The following is an 18709-nucleotide window of genomic DNA, read 5'->3' as shown; positions in this document are numbered from 1 at the left end:
TATATTTTTATTTATAATGAGCACCCAGCAGTTTTTTGAAGATAACAAACACATCCCAGTCCTTTCTAAAAAACCCCTGGATTTCCAGCTACTGAATTGTTTATCCATAATTTTGCTTATCAGAATACCCTTACTGCGAAAACATGACAATAATATAATTATGTTTATATATAAATGAGTTTTAACGATAACTTATTCCTGTCAGTTAGTGATAAACCATTCTATGCGAAAGTTGCTTCTAATGCAAGCTGTTTTTTAATCATAAATAAATTTAATAAGTAAATAAAATGAGAACCGAAGTACCAGAATTTCAAAGGTGTTGTTTTTGCCTGCCAGTGAGATATGGTCTGCTTATATGGGGCTATTTGGTTTTGGTAAGTTAACCTTTAATCTGCTACGGTTCAGATTTACAGACACAATTTATTTATAATCTGCGACGTCGAGACTCTTTAAGGAAGCTGTTTAAAGAAATAAATATACTGACGGTCGCAAGTCAATATACACTTCTCATCAAAAAAATCGAAACACCTTGCAAGTTTACGTTTTGTCAGGATTATCAGAAAAATGTGTACATTTAGGAATAAATGTTAAATGTCGTTTAATAGTGAGTAATATGAGCTTATCAAATCTTAATGTTAATGTTCTAAATTTAAATGAATTTTTCATTGGTTTCGTATTTTGTTAAATGAGTCATTTTTATTCCGTATGGAGTATAAAGGAAATGGATAAAACAACACACGTAAATGAAAAAAAAAGCTAAAAAACGTTTATTTAATAACTTGTATTCCCTCCCCGAGCTCTAATTACTGCTTCCATACGGTTCTTCATCGATCGGATGAGAGTCACGATCACATGCTGTGGTATATTGTCCCATTCCTCTTGGATTGCATCTTGCAGCTGGCTAAGTGTTTCTGGGGCAGGATCTCTTGCTCGAATTCGTCTCTTTAATTCATCCCACAGATGTTCAATGGGATTCATGTCCGGGCTTCTTGCTGGCCATTCCATAATAGAGATATCGACTTCGTTAAGATAATCTCGTACGACGCCCGCGGTGTGAGCCCTAGCATTATCGTGCATGAATATGAAGCCGTTGCCAATAAAATGTGCATAGGGCATCACATGAGGCTCGAGACACTCTTCGACGTACCGATGACAGTTTAGTGCAGGCAGACGTGGCCCAGACACGAAAGCAAGCTCTGTCTTACCGTCGGCGCTGATTCCTCCCCAAACCGTCCACGAACCGCCACCATAGCTGACCTTTTCTTCAATGCAGCATTGTGCATAGCGTTCTCCGTCTCTTCTGTAGACCTTGTTCCTTCCGTCGTTACCATACAGCATAATTTTACACTCATCAGAAAAGAGAACTTTGCTCCACTGTAGGTATGACTAATTTAGGTGCTCACGTGCAAAGTTAAGGCGCGCTCTTCGATGGTCTGCAGTTAATTTCGGCCCATTTGCTGGCTTATGCGGTACCAGTCCACGATCCTTCAACCTTCTTCTAATTGTAGAGTCACTTACAGCCACCCTTCGTACAACACGAAGCCGCTGCTGCAGTTGAAAAGCGTTAAGGCGTCGATTTCTTAAAGAAGTTGTTACAATAAATCGATCATCTCGCTCAGAAGTGACCCGATTCCTGCCAGATCCTGAACGGCGCGTGAACAAACCAGTCTCTCGATAACGTTTATAGACTCTATGAACAGATGACAGGCTTAGATGCAGTCTTGCAGCCACAACACGCTGACTAAGGCCAGAATCCAGCAATGCCACAACTTGGGCGGCTTCTGTGGGCGAAGTATCCATACGTTTTGGAAAAAAAACCTTTTTTCAGACGTCCCAAAGTCACAGTATTGAAATAAAAAACAAAAAGTTTAAGGATAGGCGCCAATTTTTAGTTTTTAAACGCTAAATGTACTCCAACCCTAAACACACATTTGTCTCAAAACAGTGATTCATTTCGTTTATAAGATAAATAAATGAAATTCAAATTTTTTGAATTTAGAATTTTCGCTTATTACTGTAATGGCCAAACTGCCAGCTATACATTTATGTATTTTTTTTCATCGTATGAATTCTTTTTTGTGTTAAATTCGGACAGAAACAATGAAAACGGAAGTGTTTCGATTTTTTTGATGGGAAGTGTATTTATGAAAACATTATGTATGTACGTAAACATGTATCTCTCCTTCCGAGAAACTGTGAAAGGCATACTTGTCAATACAATAAATAAAAATAAAATTGCTATTCAAAATTCTAGATTAAGTATTTTCATTTCATCTTTTTTGGGGTTATGTATACGTTTTTACAATAAAATACCAGATAATAAGTTATAATTTAACCAAGATAATTTGACTCGAACGGAACTTGCTAAATATTATGCGAAATTCCTTAGATCTATGTATCGTCGGGTCCGTAACTTAATTTCGAGAGACATATTATGTTGAATGAACGATTGTGCGATTGTCGACAAAAAGTTGTTTGCCAATAAACACTTTTCGCACAAACGTTCAGTCGATATTCCATTATTCGCACAATCGTCAAACCAGCCCAATGCAGGTTAGGTCACATACCTCCGAAACGCATTTCTCGGGAATGTGTTTTATCACGATGTTTTCCTTCGCCGCTGAGCACGTGATAAATATACCTAACCATATTCATCACTAATTTAAAAGCCACGCTCTTCTCGTTGTAACATACCGTATACATAATTGAAATATCCCTCACTAATAATAACCCTGATACCAGGGTTGATGAGGTTGATCATCCACCTCACAACCCACACGATGGAAGACTGAAATATAACGACAACTAAACTAAACCTTATCAACATGTATGTTGACAGTAAGTATATCTTTACAGATTCCCAACAGCCTTTTGGTGCTGGGTGACTTCTTTGAATGCTTGTACTTGACGAGGTACGCGTTTAATTTCCACTGGTTGATAATCGTCAGGTTCACAGTCACTTTCGCCATCAAGATCTTGAACTTCATCTTCACGTTTCTCCTCATCGTCGCTGCGCACAAGGTATGTGGATATCTATACCCTCGTAACGCCGAAGCATAATTACGATTTCGAAGTAATAAACGACGGTGGTACCTTGAAAAGGACCAAATTTTTGTAGTCGTAAAGGCCGAGCACTTCAAGTACAAATTTTAAAGTGTTAGAGTTATCCGATCGGGTTCAAATTAAGTGGAGACCTATGTAAGGATGAATAGAAGACATTTTTGAAAAAATTACGTTTCTTTTTTAGTTCTTCCAGAAGGACTCCCGGTTTGAGTCACTACTTTTAGTAAAATTTGAAAAATATTATTATTATAAAGGGTTATGTATTTTTTCATTAACATACATACCTATTTGTACGTCATAAATATGTGTATATACTTACATATTTAAATATAAAATAAGTAACGAGTTTTAGTTTTTATGATGTAGTTTGTGATTAGTCCCTCTGGAAGTACATTAGGTTTATATTAATAGGAAAAAAATTAATTCATGGTGTCAGTTTAGATCATCATTAGAAGGAAAAAGGAAATAAAATGAAGACGGTAGTTTTTTTTAATCATAAGATCACGTAAGCAAGTCAGTCTATATCGGTATGATTTAATCACATATAACAATTTAAAAAACTTTTTGAAAAATATCCGGACATGACACCTAAAGTCCCTTGCAAAGGACTAAAAAAGTTTGCTTTCATATTGCTAACGATATCGATACAAAATTGATAAAATAACTATGTCATGTTGTTGATTATTATCTTACCTGCGATTTCTGAAAATAATGTGTATGAAAAACTACGAAATTCGATTATTAACTTGATTTTTTTTTTACCTCGTCGCCGTGTGCGCGCCATCTTTACCTACCAATAAAATGACAAATTACGACAAGTGATACATATTTCTTTTTTATTAAAGCCACCTATTCACGAAATTGAATGAACTAGTTCATACTGAATTAAATTGACAGGCAAAGTTTTGGTACTTTTAAAAGTACCTTCGTTGATTATTAGAACAAACTATTTCAAAACCTTCGGCCTTTATGACTACAATTATTTGGTCCTTCTCAGAGGACCCCAGGGCTTACGAGGTTATCTATATAAAGGGTATTAGTGATACCGAACCCAATACTGAGGGGGATGATTAATCTCAGGATTCTGAGTTAATATAGAATGGAATTTTCTGTCGCAAAAATCATATTTTTTTAAATATTTTCAATTTTATATTTTTGCGATGGAAAATTCCACTCCGAATCATGAGCTGAATCATTCTCCTCAGTATTCGTCCGATGTATCTTACCACTTGCACCTCGTACAAGTACGTACAGGTAGCTGCATTAGTGAATCCGTAACGAATACTGAGGGGCATGATTCAGCTCATAATTCGGAGTTGATATCTAACCGAGGGGGATGATTCAGCTCACGATTCTGAGTTGATATTTAGTAGAATTTTTCATAAAAACTCATAAAATTTTTATAGGTTTTTTAAAATTATTTTCAGTTCTATCCTGTACTTTTGCGATGAGAAATTCCACTTGATATTAACTCAGAATCATGAGCTGAATCATCACCCTTAGTATTTCGTACGGTGTCACTAACACCTCTTATATTTCCTAGAAAAACAGTCGACTGCTCAAGATATACTACTGTTGCGAACTGTATGCGGTCGCGGCCATGTTCGTCATAGTGATCTCCGACATGGTGTTCGACCTGATCGACATGTGGGAGTATGGATACATCTGGAAATATATTCTCTGGCTGACATTAGTTGGAATCTTATATGTTGGTAAGTACCTAAACATAAATGGGTGTAGTAAAACAGGGTGTTAGTGACATTGAGGGATGATACAGATAACGAAAACTTCGAGGGGTGATTCAGATCATGATTCGGATGGGCTGGTCTCAAGTTGTCTAAGTTGCAATATGACTAACTATGATTTTTTTTTGACGTTACTCTACAAAAATGTAGATTTGCCTCAGATGGCATTAACTACTTGGCCGGACAAATGGGGAGCGCTGAAGGCTCTCACCTGGTACAACGTTTAAGACAAGAGGTCTGAGGGTGCCCAGTAGGGCGCGAATGTCGGCACAGGGCGTCGTCTGAGAGGAAAAATATTTGAAAGAATTAATCGACCCTAGCGGGTCGATAGCGATAAGCGCTAATTGTGGGAAATCGTCGACCACGATGGCGGGGTAGGTATCGGAGTCCTGAAGTGTTTGGTGTCGCGAGCTGACTGGCCGCCTCTATGGCTAGAGTAATCGGGTCGTCGGGAAGTAACTATAAAGACTATATCGCAAAGATAGATATCCTTTTATCTTATATTGACCTCGTAGCAAAACTTGATCGCAGAATGACAACATTGCTTGATTGAATCCATATCGACCAGGAAACTCATCAACAAACTCTCAAACTCTCTTTCGTTTTTGATTTTATTTGACCAAAAACTGACAATCTATCAAAAGTTCTACTGACTATTTCCAAAACTGTTTTAGGTCTACAGCTGTACATCCTAGCGATCACTCGCAGCGAGATCCTGAAGCTGGACAGCCACCAGCAGTTCAGGTTCACCAACATCGCAGCAGAAGCCGAGTGCCAGTACTATGCCAAACAAGAGGACATGCACACAGCCAGGCAAGAGAACACACAGACAGACAAGGAAGAAGACGAGCAGCTGAACATTGATACCATGAAGAATAACATAGAAACTGTTTAGAAGAGAAGCATAACATAGCTCACGACTATACCCTAATTGGGATAGTCAGAGGTAACTAAGTATCCACACCTCACCGAGCTTTCTGTTAGACCAACGTGATAGGTGGAACCATATCGCCATCTATAATGGTCGAGCCAACTGTATTAGTGAAAAATGCACTCCTTCTTTCCATCGTGCGGGTTATGAGGTGGTATACCTAACTCATCAACACTGGTGTCAGGGTTATTACTGAGCCGCCAAAGGCCCCTGACATGGTAAAACTGCACTTACAAGAGAAGGATGCAACGATAGTTTGAAGTTTCTATTTATATGTGAGCTTATCTACCAATGGGCGCAGAATGAGATTCAGTGTTGCCCTCTGGATAAATAATCGCTGAACTCTGGCCTTTTTTTGATGGCCTGCAGCAGTCGTGTAGATAAGTATATAAATATTGTATTTTAGTAGGTTAAGATATAAATATTGTATTAAACTGTGAAAGTAAATGTATGTGTGTCGTAGTTTCTCCGAAATGGACATTTTGTTTTTATTAATTTTGTCATTTCCACGTCTCGGGAGTCGGGTCGGGACTGACTGAATCCCGGTTTTTTTTAATCTATGGAATAAGAATCAAAATAATTTATTCAACGTATTTATCATAGATAAACTTGTTGAAGGTCAATTTAACATTTTTGCATTTACGTCATTTCGCAAGGAAAACTGCAACAGTAACACATCTTTAAATCAATGTAGTTATAATACATTACAAGTTATTTAATAACTTGAGAAACACAATTAATACCAGGCTTTTTATCATTTAGGTAAGAAATCAGAAATCAGAATCATTTATTTATTCAACGTACTTAATTATATTATCATGGATAAACTTGTTGAAGGTCAATATAACATTTTTGAATTTACGTCATTTCGCAAGATGTTATGGCTGAGGAGAAGAAATGACAAAAGAAACTAAGTAATCATTAATCATATAACACGATTTTTTTTCATAAACTTATACATTTTATTATAGTTTTAAATTTTCATATCTTGGGTCTGTTTTGAAACTCGTTGAACGTTCAACAGAATAGAAATTCGTTGATAAATTATACAGTTACAGCTATCAGGAATCAAGGAGTTACACGGAAATGATAATAGGCACGCATGACGTAACATGTTCCTAGTAAGCAAGCCACACGCAGCTGCATACTAATGCCATTTTGCTACAACGAGCGGATCATTCCCTCACCGCTGACTTTCCTTAGATGATTTCGTTGTTTTTCCTTTTCTTCATTTATCATCTCCCTAGCATTAACCCGTTTTTTACAGGGTCCGCTTACCTAACCTGAAGATTTAACAATTATAATAATTATAATTAAGTATAATAATATTTCTATTAATGAACCCAAGCTAAGAAAGTAAGTAGGTTACATCGTTGTCACAGGGTCCGCTTACCTAACCTGAAGATTTGACAAGTCCTGCCTGTCTGACCTTCCAAGCCGTGAAGGGAAAACCAGCCCAATATAGGTTAGATCACTTTCCTCCGAAAATGCATTTCTCGGGAATGTGGATTTCCTCACGATGTTTTCCTTCACCGCTGAGCACGTGATAATCATTTATCTATATCCAAACATGAAATCGAAAACAAATTCGACAATCACTGGTTTAGGCCTGTACTGGATTCGAACCTGCGACCTCAAAGTGAGAGACAAGCTTTCAACTGGGCTACCACGGCTCCCCCTTTTCCTTTCTTCCTGGGTTTTCTTTTTTTTAATTAAAAAATTTAAAAAAATATTTGAAAACGGATTTCAGATGTTCACGTGAGTGGATTGATGAAAAAATTGCTAAAGGTGAGTTTGTAACATAATTTATATATTTAAGTCTAACAAAAAATATACTTTTGCGGGGACACTTACACATACATACATACATAAACTCACGCCCGTATTCCCCGAAGGGGTGGGCAGAACTACAAATAATGAAAAAAAACTATATACTTACAGCCATATAATAATATGGTGTAGTCCTAAGGTGGAGACTTATAATAATAATAAAGTTATTGTATTTAGGTAAAAACCCATCAACCACATTAGAACAAAATAAATACAATAAAGAAAAATACAATAATAATAATAAAAATAAAACGTCATTATAGAATTGGTTATTATGGTATATTCACTTCGAGATCTGACATTCACCTAAGTATATAATATTAACCATTTAAATCCTAGGTTTTAAGAGATATATACGTACATTGACAGTGAGGTTAGTGTGTGGGAGTAGTGGGTGGGGAAGATATAAGCAATAGGCGTCGGCGGCGTGTGGGAGGTATTAGAGTAGGTTTCCTAGAAAGGTATCAAAGCCTAGTTTACTTGTACCTAAAGCTTGCCAACCACTGCCTACCAGGGCGTGTCATAAAAAACGACAGAGGGATTGTGACCCTTGTTTACATTTCTTTTTCATCATCATCATCATCATCAGCCCATTAACATCCCCACTGCTGGGGCACGGGCCTTCCCTATGGATGGATAGGGAGAGATCGGGCCTTAAACCATCACGCAGGCCCAGTGCGGATTGATGGTTATTAACGACTGCTTATGCAGCCGGGACTAACGGCTTAACGTGCCTTCCGAAGCACGGAGGAGCTCGAGATGAAAACTTTTTGTGGTCACCCATCCTATGACCGGCCTTTGCGAAAGGTGCTTAACTTCAACTATCGCAGACCGAGCGCGTTTACCGCTGCGCCACCGAGCTCCTCATTCTTTTTATTAAATAATATAGGCACTCGTTTGACCACAATCTCACCTAACGGTAAGTGACAAGTGACGATGTGTAGGGTTGTTTATCAAACCTTACAAAATTTTCTCGTATAAATTTTCATTATTACAAGAATGTGTTTATCGAAACTATCCTTGTAACATGTAAATTACATGTTACAAGTGTAGTTTTATATTATTTGTAACTTACAAGATCTGTATTACAAGAAATTTTCTTGTAAAAATTTTCATTATTACAAGAATGTGTTTATCAAAACTACACATGTAAATTACATGTTACAAGTGTCAATATTTATTTCACAATATATTTTACAATCCCTCTACTTTTTTTGATAAACGTAATTTACAAGTACTTGTGAGTAACTTGTAGCTTGTGAACGTGTAGAATTGTAAGTTTTGATAAACACGGCAGCCTAAATTATTATAGTTTCTAAATTATATGTATTCTTAGGTTATGAACGATTATTGAACAACACTTCGGATTTTTGCCACCATCACTAGGTAAATCGTAAGATTTACCGTAAAGTCATGAGCAATATCATACACACTTTAGAACCCTGTCGCACTACCATATTTGACATTTAACGAGACTTGTCGTTTAATTTGTCAAACAAAACAGTTAAAGTGACATGGTTTTAAATTGTATATGTTACTGTAAAAGCTCGAACTACGGTAAATCTTAAGATTTAAGTGTAAGTCTTAGGATTTACCGACATGAGTTGGTAAATGTAAGTATTTCTGAAGATACGACGATGTTTTCGAGCTTTTACCATTCGAATTCAGTATATGCTAGGTTTTACCACTGTCAGCTGGTAGATGTTGGTTTTAGGAATAAAACAATGATTAATTCTTAATTATTTACTTTGAACTATTAGACAAAACAGGTACATAGTATTTTAAAGGTATCATAATGATAGTAATAAGTACAAACTAATACCAACTTATTTAAATTATTCTGAAAAAACACATAACGTATATCTCTGAATATCTCAATCTCTATCATATCTAACTGAATCAGTACTTCTCTATTTGGAATTTAACAACGACATACAAAACATAATGCTTACAAAAGCTAGTCAAACTTAATTATTATTTTTTTTATTATTTGGTTTAAAAGTAAAAAAAGACAATCAAATGTGATTGATTAATAGGTAAGGTACCTAAAAAAACATTTCACTTGTTACAACAAGGATTGCTGCTGTGGCATTTAGAATTACAAAGTAATCCTGATGATCTGCAGGTGCATTTTTTCGTCGAGCATTTTTTTTGACAATTACATTTTTTGAATCCTTGTCCTCCAGTTAACGACAATTTTCCGACAACTTCTCAAAGACTCACTTCTTTATCCGTAACAATTTCTTCTATCTTTATAAAATCTTCAGAGCATGCGGCGAACTGATTCTTGGTGTAAAGCTGTTTTAGTATTCCCATTTTGGTACCTAGTTGGTAAAACTCATTGTCCTTTACGTCTATCACAACTGCAATAATGCTTTTTGGGTCAGTTTTAGCTCTGTCAATTTCAGGTACTTTCCGTCTTACATTTTGGCCCACTTCCACATTTGAATATTTATCAGCTGACATGGTTTTCATTTTTTCAGCTTGGTTTTCCAAATTAACTTTTGCTTTTGTTCTTATTGTTTGAATAGATTCTATCTTCTTTGGTATTGGATCTTGTTGAGCTTGAATAGCGCTTTCTGTCTCTGAATCGGTTTGTATTTGAAAAGTTAGATTGGTATCATCACTATCATCGGTTATTTGTTTTTCTGTGGTCTGTTCCAGTGCAATAATTTCTTTTTCTTGTGTTTTGTTGTTCACATTTTTACTGTTTCCTTTTTTTATTCCTTCTGACTCATTACCAACCACGTTGTTTTCCTTGTCCTGTTCTATCATATTTTCAACATTTTTTCGGGAATGCAACACATTTTCCAAATCTTCTTCAGATTTTAATAGTCCAATCATATCTTTAGGAATAGCTGATGTCGCAATGCCCATTTTCATTGGACTACCAAACATTGCTTCGTAAGGAGAGCATTTGATTCCCTCATGATATGCTCGATTTTTCATGGCCTGGATAAATTTCAAGCCTTCTGACCACTTTGTAATCTGATTGGTTTCCATCCACGTACTGAGCATATTTTCTATGTCTTGATTTGCACGCTCTACCGATCCTTGACTCTGGCTATGCCTTGGCTTTCCGTGTACGATTGTAACGTCTGGCCACATAGAGCATAAATTTTCAATTATTTGATTACTAAATTCCCGACCATTATCGGAATGAAGGATGTTCGGCGCTCCAAAAGTGGTAAAAATATCCAATAGATGATATGCGACTTCAGTTGCGCGTTTAGTTTGAAGTGCACGAAGGATCACGAATTTAGTCAGATGGTCTTGATAAACTAATATAAATTTATAATTCCCGTCAGGATTAGTTTGTAGATCTATGAGATCTACTTGACAACGTGAGTTCATTTCACTATGAAGTATAGGCTTAATGACAATACCCTTTTTCAAAGTCCTCTGTTTCTTTTGACAAGGTTGGCATAATTTCAAATATGTCATGATAGCCTCAACTGTAATATTATTATACTTGCGGTTACATTCTTTGAGCATCCTTGTTCTTCCACCGTGTCCAACAGCAAAATGCGTTTCTTCGAGAATGTTAAATAAATCGTCGTAACAAACATAATATTTGATTTCTCCATTATCTTCCTTCATTGGGGCAATTAGCTTTTCTTCGCCGCCTATAGTCAAAATATCATAGCGTTTTATACGCCTGTAATGAACAGCTTCCTTCTTTTTAATGTTCTTTGCAGTTTTTACTTCCTCTAAACACTTAGCGTATTTGTCCTTATCGAGATAAAAGTTATTATCTTTCTTGTTTGCCACAAGCTCGTCCATTATTTCATAAAATCTTTGCTTCATACTCATTTTTATTCACAAATAACTTTTAAACACCAAAAATACAATTAGAAATCAATTTATCGTGCGAGTTCAAACGTGTCAAACGAGCGACTGAGGCGAGCGGAGTGGCGGAGACGGTGCGCGGGTAGCGGGAGCGGCAAGCTACAAGTCGATGCGCTGAGCACGTTATGACATGTTTTGTTTTTCAACATTTACCGTGCCGTTAATGTAAATCCTAAGATTTACCAACGGAATGGTAGTAAAAGTTCGAATCGCAAATCTTTTGGGACATTTACCATTAGGAATTGGTAAATCTTAGGTTTTACTGTGTGATGCTCTGTCGCGGGGCCACCACCTCCTATTCAGTTGAAAACGATATAGATTACTGTACGTACCATGTACATAGTGTACGTGAAAAGATTTTATGTGTACGTGCTATAATTAGAAAGAAAACAACAAATTAAAGTGGCTTCGCTGGAGAGCATACTCCCCAGCGGAGCCACTCAGTTTGCATACTTCGAGATGTTTTCTTCCTGTAAATTGAAGTATAGTTTGATGTACGTACTACGTACATAGTGTACGTGAAAAGATTTTATGTGTACGTGCTATAATTAGAAAGAAAACAACAAATTAAAGTGGCTTCGCTGGAGAGCATACTCCCCAGCGGAGCCACTCAGTTTGCATACTTCGAGATGTTTTCTTCCTGTAAATTGTAGTATAGTTCGATGTACGTACTACGTACATAGTGTACGTGAAAAGATTTTATGTGTACGTGCTATAATTAGAAAGAAAACAACAAATTAAATTGTATATGACGGCATGAACAAAACGTGAAGCGCTGAAGATTTTAAGAAACAATCTCCTTGCGAGAACTTTTTATCTATGCACAAACTACTAAGAGAACCTATTTCAGACGAACGTCTCTCATACAAAACAAAGAGCCTCAGAATTTAGAGTATGACACTTGATTTGACATATAAAATTATATTGCCACACGCAAAAATAATTGTGGGGTTGCCATAGTAATGATATGGCACGGCGTGGCAGTAGTGATAGCTTTAAATTATTTAGATTACTTTAAATTTTGATGACAAGGTTTATAAAAAAAAGACTGCAGTTTACTTGTATAACATTTTATTTTTTAATTTTGTTTTATATTTTATGGATTTTTTTCTGAAATAAAGCTTTATTATTATTATTTTAAATATGCCTTTTTGCATTAATGGCAAACTTTCCTCTAAACTCTCTAATCTAGAGACATCTGTACTTACGCTTTAATATTTTGTTTATAATAACACTGCTAATCTTGAGAGACCCGGAAAGTTTTTAATAAAAATGTCTTAGTGCAATCCGCATGGCAAACACAATTGTTCCCAGTAGTCCTAAGCCTTCGCAAATTGTCATCACACAAACACTGTAACTTCTGCACTTCTAGAGTTCTTCCTAGCTCACTTTTAGGAAACTGGTGAAATATAGCGTCTTTTCGTCTTTTCGCTTACTTATCTTACACTCATACTGTATGGATATCACAGTTTTCTAGTTGAGAGGCTAAGTACGGAATTTATTCAACGCAAATTTCACTCGATCACTTACATTTATAAAACTACAATGAAACAATGATTGATTTTGGATTTTGTTTGGTTATGACGCCGGGCGGGCAGCGCTTGCCCTTGTGTCTATGTTTATATCCTAACCTAAGATTGTCCCAAGATGGCGGAGGATCGCAGAGGGGTGAAATGAAGTAGGAGAGGGGTGAAGTAGCTGTCATTTTCTAAACTCGGTACATTTGCGCTATGGTACAATTTTTTTGTATGAACATTTCCGGCCGTGTATCTATGACAGATTTCACATAAATTGTCAGTGCCGTACCGATCCGTCACAGTAACCACAATTAGTGATGGGCAAATATGAATTATAAATAAATGATCATTCAAATAACCGGATATTCAAATTCGATTTTAGGGAAAAGCTATTTGAATTATTAAATCATATAATATTTTTTGAACTGGATTTACAAAAAACGTTGTCAGACATTGACAGACATCAGACATCGTTTTTCTTTGGTTGAATTGTTGAACAAAATTAAAAAATAAAATGTTATACAAGTAAACTGCAGTCTTTTTTTTATAAACCTTGTCATCAAAATTTAAAGTAATCTAAATAATTTAAAGCTATCACTACTGCCACGCCGCCGTGCCATATCATTACTATGGCAACCCCACAATTATTTTTGCGTGTGGCAATATAATTTTATATATCAAATCAAGTGTCATACTCTAAATTCTGAGGCTCTTTGTTTTGTATGAGAGACGTTCGTCTGAAATAGGTTCTCTTAGTAGTTTGTGCATAGATAAAAAGTTCTCGCAAGGAGATTGTTTCTTAAAATCTTCAGCGCTTCACGTTTTGTTCATGCCGTCATATACACTTTAATTTGTTGTTTTCTTTCTAATTATAGCACGTACACATAAAATCTTTTCACGTACACTATGTACGTAGTACGTACATCAAACTATACTACAATTTACAGGAAGAAAACATCTCGAAGTATGCAAACTGAGTGGCTCCGCTGGGGAGTATGCTCTCCAGCGAAGCCACTTTAATTTGTTGTTTTCTTTCTAATTATAGCACGTACACATAAAATCTTTTCACGTACACTATGTACGTAGTACGTACATCAAACTATACTTCAATTTACAGGAAGAAAACATCTCGAAGTATGCAAACTGAGTGGCTCCGCTGGGGAGTATGCTCTCCAGCGAAGCCACTTTAATTTGTTGTTTTCTTTCTAATTATAGCACGTACACATAAAATCTTTTTACGTACACTATGTACGCAGTACGTACATCAAACTATACTTCAATTTACAGGAAGAAAACATCTCGAAGTATGCAAACTGAGTGGCTCCGCTGGGGAGTATGCTCTCCAGCGAAGCCACTTTAATTTGTTGTTTTCTTTCTAATTATAGCACGTACACATAAAATCTTTTCACGTACACTATGTACATGGTACGAACAGTAATCTATGTCGTTTTCAACTGAATTGGAGGTGGTGGCCCCGCGACAGAGCATCACACGTTTTACTGGAATATCTTAGGATTTACTGCAGTTCGAGCTTTTACAGTAACATATACATATATTAGTACTCGTCACCGTACCACTATTGACCAAATTGGGGATGTCCTTAGAAAAGGTTTAGTAAGATCTACTCTGAACCGGCGTGCGTTTATGAAACGAGTGATGAATGTGGAGGAACCAAGAGAAGTATGTCAGGATCGAAGCAAATGGAATTCCATAGTCTCTGCTTACCGTGGTGGGAAATAGACGTGAGTTTATGTATACTGGGTGTTAGTGACGTCGTAACGAATACTGAGGGGGATGATTCAGACCATGATTGAGTTAAAATCAAGTGGAATTTTCCGTCGCAAAATTAATGATTTTTTTTAGTTTTTTTAAATTATTTTCAATTCTATACTTTTGCGATGGAAAATTCCACTTGATATTAACTCAGAATAATCAGATGAATCATCCCTCTCAGTATTCGTTACGATGACACTTACACCCCGTACAAGTACATACGGTAGCCATATAAGTAGGTATGGGTGTTAGTGACACCGTAACGAATACTGAGGGGGATGGTTCAGACCATGATTCTGAGTTGATATCAAGTGGAATTTCGTGTCAAAAAATTCATGAAAATTTTTCTTTTCTTTTTAATTATTTTCCAATCCAAATTTTTGCGACGGAAATTTCTACTTGATATCAACTCAGAATCATGGCCTGAACCACCCCTCAAAGTTTTCGTTACGATGTCACTAACACCCTGTATACCTGTATGTACCGTGTATGTAAAAGTTGCCTAGAAGAGATTGCTACTTAGCAATAAGGCCGCCTATTGTACCCATTATATTTATCTTTTGTTTTGTATTTTGTTTTATCCTGTTTGTGGAATAAAGTGTTCGTTAAGAGTATGTGATGTTATGTACCGTACCATCGGTATAATCCGTAAGATTTACGAGTATATAAGATGAGGTGTACATGTTACCTTGTGTATCGTGCCTTTGAAGCTCATAACCCTGACACATGGCAACCCACGTGTCATGGTTTTCTTTTTCATGGTGTGACTCTACGCCTATCAAAGAGATTACGAGGGAGAGTACATATACAGGGTGTTAGTGACATCGTAACGAATACTGAAAGGGACGTATCAGACCACGATTCTGAGTTAATATCGAGTGGAAATTTCCGTCGCGAATTCCTGATTTTGTCAAATTATTTTCAGTTCCGTGACGACGTAAAATTCTACTTGATATCAACTCAAAATCATGATCTGAATCACCCCTCAAAGTTTTCGTTAGAATCTCACTAACACCCTGTATATGTTTATGTGTGCGTGTTATTATGACACTCACGGCATATGTTTGCCTTACCGATTTTCGTCATAGCTTATTCCGCATTATAATATAATCCATACTATGGTTTCTGTTTATCAAACATCTCGAGCGAACCAAAAATTGATTAAGCATGGGAAAAGTTGTCTCAAAGACGAATATATTCGACATTTTTCCTCTTATATATACGGTTTTACTTGCAAAAGTCGCGGAAGCAATATAAAATTTAATATTGTAATTGCGTGACGCGATATTACGCTGGTTCTTTGGCAAATTGTATTTGAATGGTTTCTGTTTATTTATTTATAAATCAGGCAAGTAAAAACTCAAAAAAGGTAATGGATTGGTCAAGTCCTATGGAACACCCGTCCCGACGAACTCTGGCCTGGTGTGCGCGTGGAAATGCAAAACGGGGCGGCCCGAAGAGACCTGGCGACGCTCGGTTGACCCAGAGTTAAATATTCTCAGCATGTCATGGGAGACAGATTCTGATGACATGATGATGTGCTACAGAGGCTACAAAAGATCGCGAGGAGTGGAAATCTGTTATAAGAACCCTACATCCCAACAGGAGATAAAAGGATTAGAAGATGAAGAAGTCAGGCGACAGCATTATCGTTTTTTACAGGGTCCGTTTACCTAACCTTAAGATTTAACAGGTCCGGTTTTTACAAAAGCGACTGCCTGTCTGACCTTCCACCCTGCGAAGGGAAAACCAGCCCAATACAGTTTAGGCCACATACCTACGAAAACGCATTTCTCGGGTATGTGGGTTTCCTCACGATGTTTCCCTTCACTGCTGAGCACGTGATAATAAACTAAACTAAACACAATACCACACTAAACAAATTATAAGTACTTGATATCCATGAAGATTTTTGCTCTCAGCCGTATCAATATCCAGTTGCACGACTTTTTGTCTGTACGTCCTCTTGTCACTTACTATCTCAAACGACTTGGGAAATACCATGGTCTACTCAAAATAGTTGAGTAAAGAGTCGTATACACTGCTAATAATTATTTACAGCTATGCAAACGCGCCTATGCCCAGCAGTGGGCGTCGTACGGCTGATGATGATGATGCAAACTCGCCGAATACGTGCTACTTGAACACTTAGTCAAATGAAATACTTTTTACGAAACGTCAAAACGGAAGTTTTCTTTGGAGTTTGTATGGAAATACTGTCCTGGGACGTCATCAATAAAATCAATCAAACGTCGTACTCATTGTTACTTAATTCATAAATAAAATTCGAAAATAAGTCGAAAAGTAAAACGAGATTGATTCTTAATCATCTTAGATGGGCTTCTATTTATAGATTGGCATATTATAACTAATGATGTTCCAAATATCCGTATCCGTATCCGTATCCGCGGATATCCGAGATACAAGAAAAATCCGTATCCGTATCCGTGTCCGTTACTTTTCACGCGGATCTTTTACGGATCTTTATCAGGTGATTAAGTAGAATTATTAAATAAAAAACTAAAATTCCATTGTTTTTATTTCTTAAAATCAAATATTTGGCACCTTTATATTGCAAACATTTAGATAAGTAGATCGATCTTTATAATGAAAGCATGATACAATATCACTTTTATAACAATGAAAAAACTAAAACTTTAATCTTTTTTTTTTAAAGTAAAGATCCGTATCCGTATCCGCGGATCTTTACACTAAATATCCGTATTCAGATCCGTATCCGCGGATATAAATTTTTAACGATCCGGCACATCACTAATTATAACTTATCTTTGGCCCAGTCAAACACCCTATTTTTTCTTGTGACGTCATCAGAATTTTTCAAATTAATCAAATCTTCTTCTATCGCTTGGGTTCCACAATCCAACTTATTGTAGATTTGCCGCAAATGGCATTAACTACTTGGCCGGACGCATTGACTACTCAAACTCAAAAATATCTTTATTCAGTGGGTTCTTCTCCTATCGTGTAGGTTGTGAGGTGGAGTTCCAACCTCAACGTTACAGGCTGATCACCTGATGTCCAAAAGTAATATCCGTGCTTCGGAAGGCACGTTAAACCGTTGGTCCCGGTTGCTATTTACTGATGTTAGTGCGTTATCGTTACATGAGCCATGTCAGAGGCCTTTGGCGGCTCATTAGTAACCCTGACACCAGAAGAATAGAAAAAGATGAAACACATAATAACGGGTTCTTACCGCGTTAATATGTTTTAATTATGATAATAACTGCGTAAACTTAAAATAATGTATAGAAGAAGATGAGTTTAAACTTTTTGTTGATTATAGTCATTCTTTCGACCGGGATTAGAATATTTGCCACCAGTACCCTAAAAAAATTAGTACCACTCAACTACGTACAGACTTATCTCGTTAGACTGATAAACGGCCAATAACGTATCTGTTTGAGAGTCTGTCACAAGATGGACACGATGAACCGTAACGTTTGGAATACGGTATGTTTTATCTGTATATTATGTAGTTATATATTTTTGCGATAAACCGTACAAAATATAAACTTGCTCGATTTTTTTGATTATTCTTATTCGCCAAAAAGGAAAGGGACGGATAATTGAAAACTGTTAATTTTAAAATGAAAGAATTATTGTAATCTACCATACATTACTTTCTTCTAATTCTTCTTCTATCGTGTGGGTTTTGAGGCGAATTACTAACCTCATCAACCCTGGTGTCAGGGTTACTATTGAGCCGCCAAAGGCCCCTGACATGACTCATTTATAACGACTACGTACTTACACAGTAAGTAGTAACCGGGACCAACGGCTTAACGTGCCTTCCGAAGCACGGATCGTCTTACTTTCGGACAATCAGGTGATCAGCCTGTAATTTCCTAACCAAACTAGGGACCACAAAGTATTTTTTGTGATATGTCCCCACTGGGAATTGAACCCAGGACCTCCGGATCGTGAGTCCAACGCTCAACCACTGGACCACGGAGGCCGGTCTTCTAATTAGAAGATATCAA

At 36.7% G+C, this 18709-nt stretch overlaps 1 protein-coding gene across 1 annotated transcript; it reads left to right on the top strand.

Moving 5' to 3' along the window:
* The first annotated feature begins 180 nt into the window (after window positions 1–180).
* Window positions 181–6217, top strand: LOC126373205 (uncharacterized). Its single transcript, XM_050019258.1, has 4 exons — window positions 181–374; window positions 2857–3021; window positions 4607–4775; window positions 5483–6217. The coding sequence occupies exons 1-4, from the start codon at window positions 288–290 to the stop codon at window positions 5701–5703; spliced, it is 642 nt and encodes a 213-aa protein (XP_049875215.1). The 5' UTR covers window positions 181–287; the 3' UTR covers window positions 5704–6217.
* The last annotated feature ends 12492 nt before the right edge of the window (window positions 6218–18709 follow it).

The sequence above is a fragment of the Pectinophora gossypiella genome, chromosome 15, assembly GCF_024362695.1.
Source record: "Pectinophora gossypiella chromosome 15, ilPecGoss1.1, whole genome shotgun sequence".
NCBI lineage: Eukaryota > Metazoa > Arthropoda > Insecta > Lepidoptera > Gelechiidae > Pectinophora > Pectinophora gossypiella.
Note: the sequence above shows the minus strand (reverse complement) of the source record. Positions and strands in the feature narration are given on the sequence as shown.

Excerpts from the sequence above, each read along its gene's own strand:
- LOC126373205 (XM_050019258.1), top strand. The coding sequence starts at position 288 with ATGAGAACCGAAGTACCAGAATTTCAAAGGTGTTGTTTTTGCCTGCCA. Across the intron at positions 375-2,856 it reads TATGGGGCTATTTGGTTTTG|ATTCCCAACAGCCTTTTGGT; the intron begins GTAAGTTAACCT and ends ATATCTTTACAG. Across the intron at positions 3,022-4,606 it reads TCATCGTCGCTGCGCACAAG|AAAAACAGTCGACTGCTCAA; the intron begins GTATGTGGATAT and ends TATATTTCCTAG.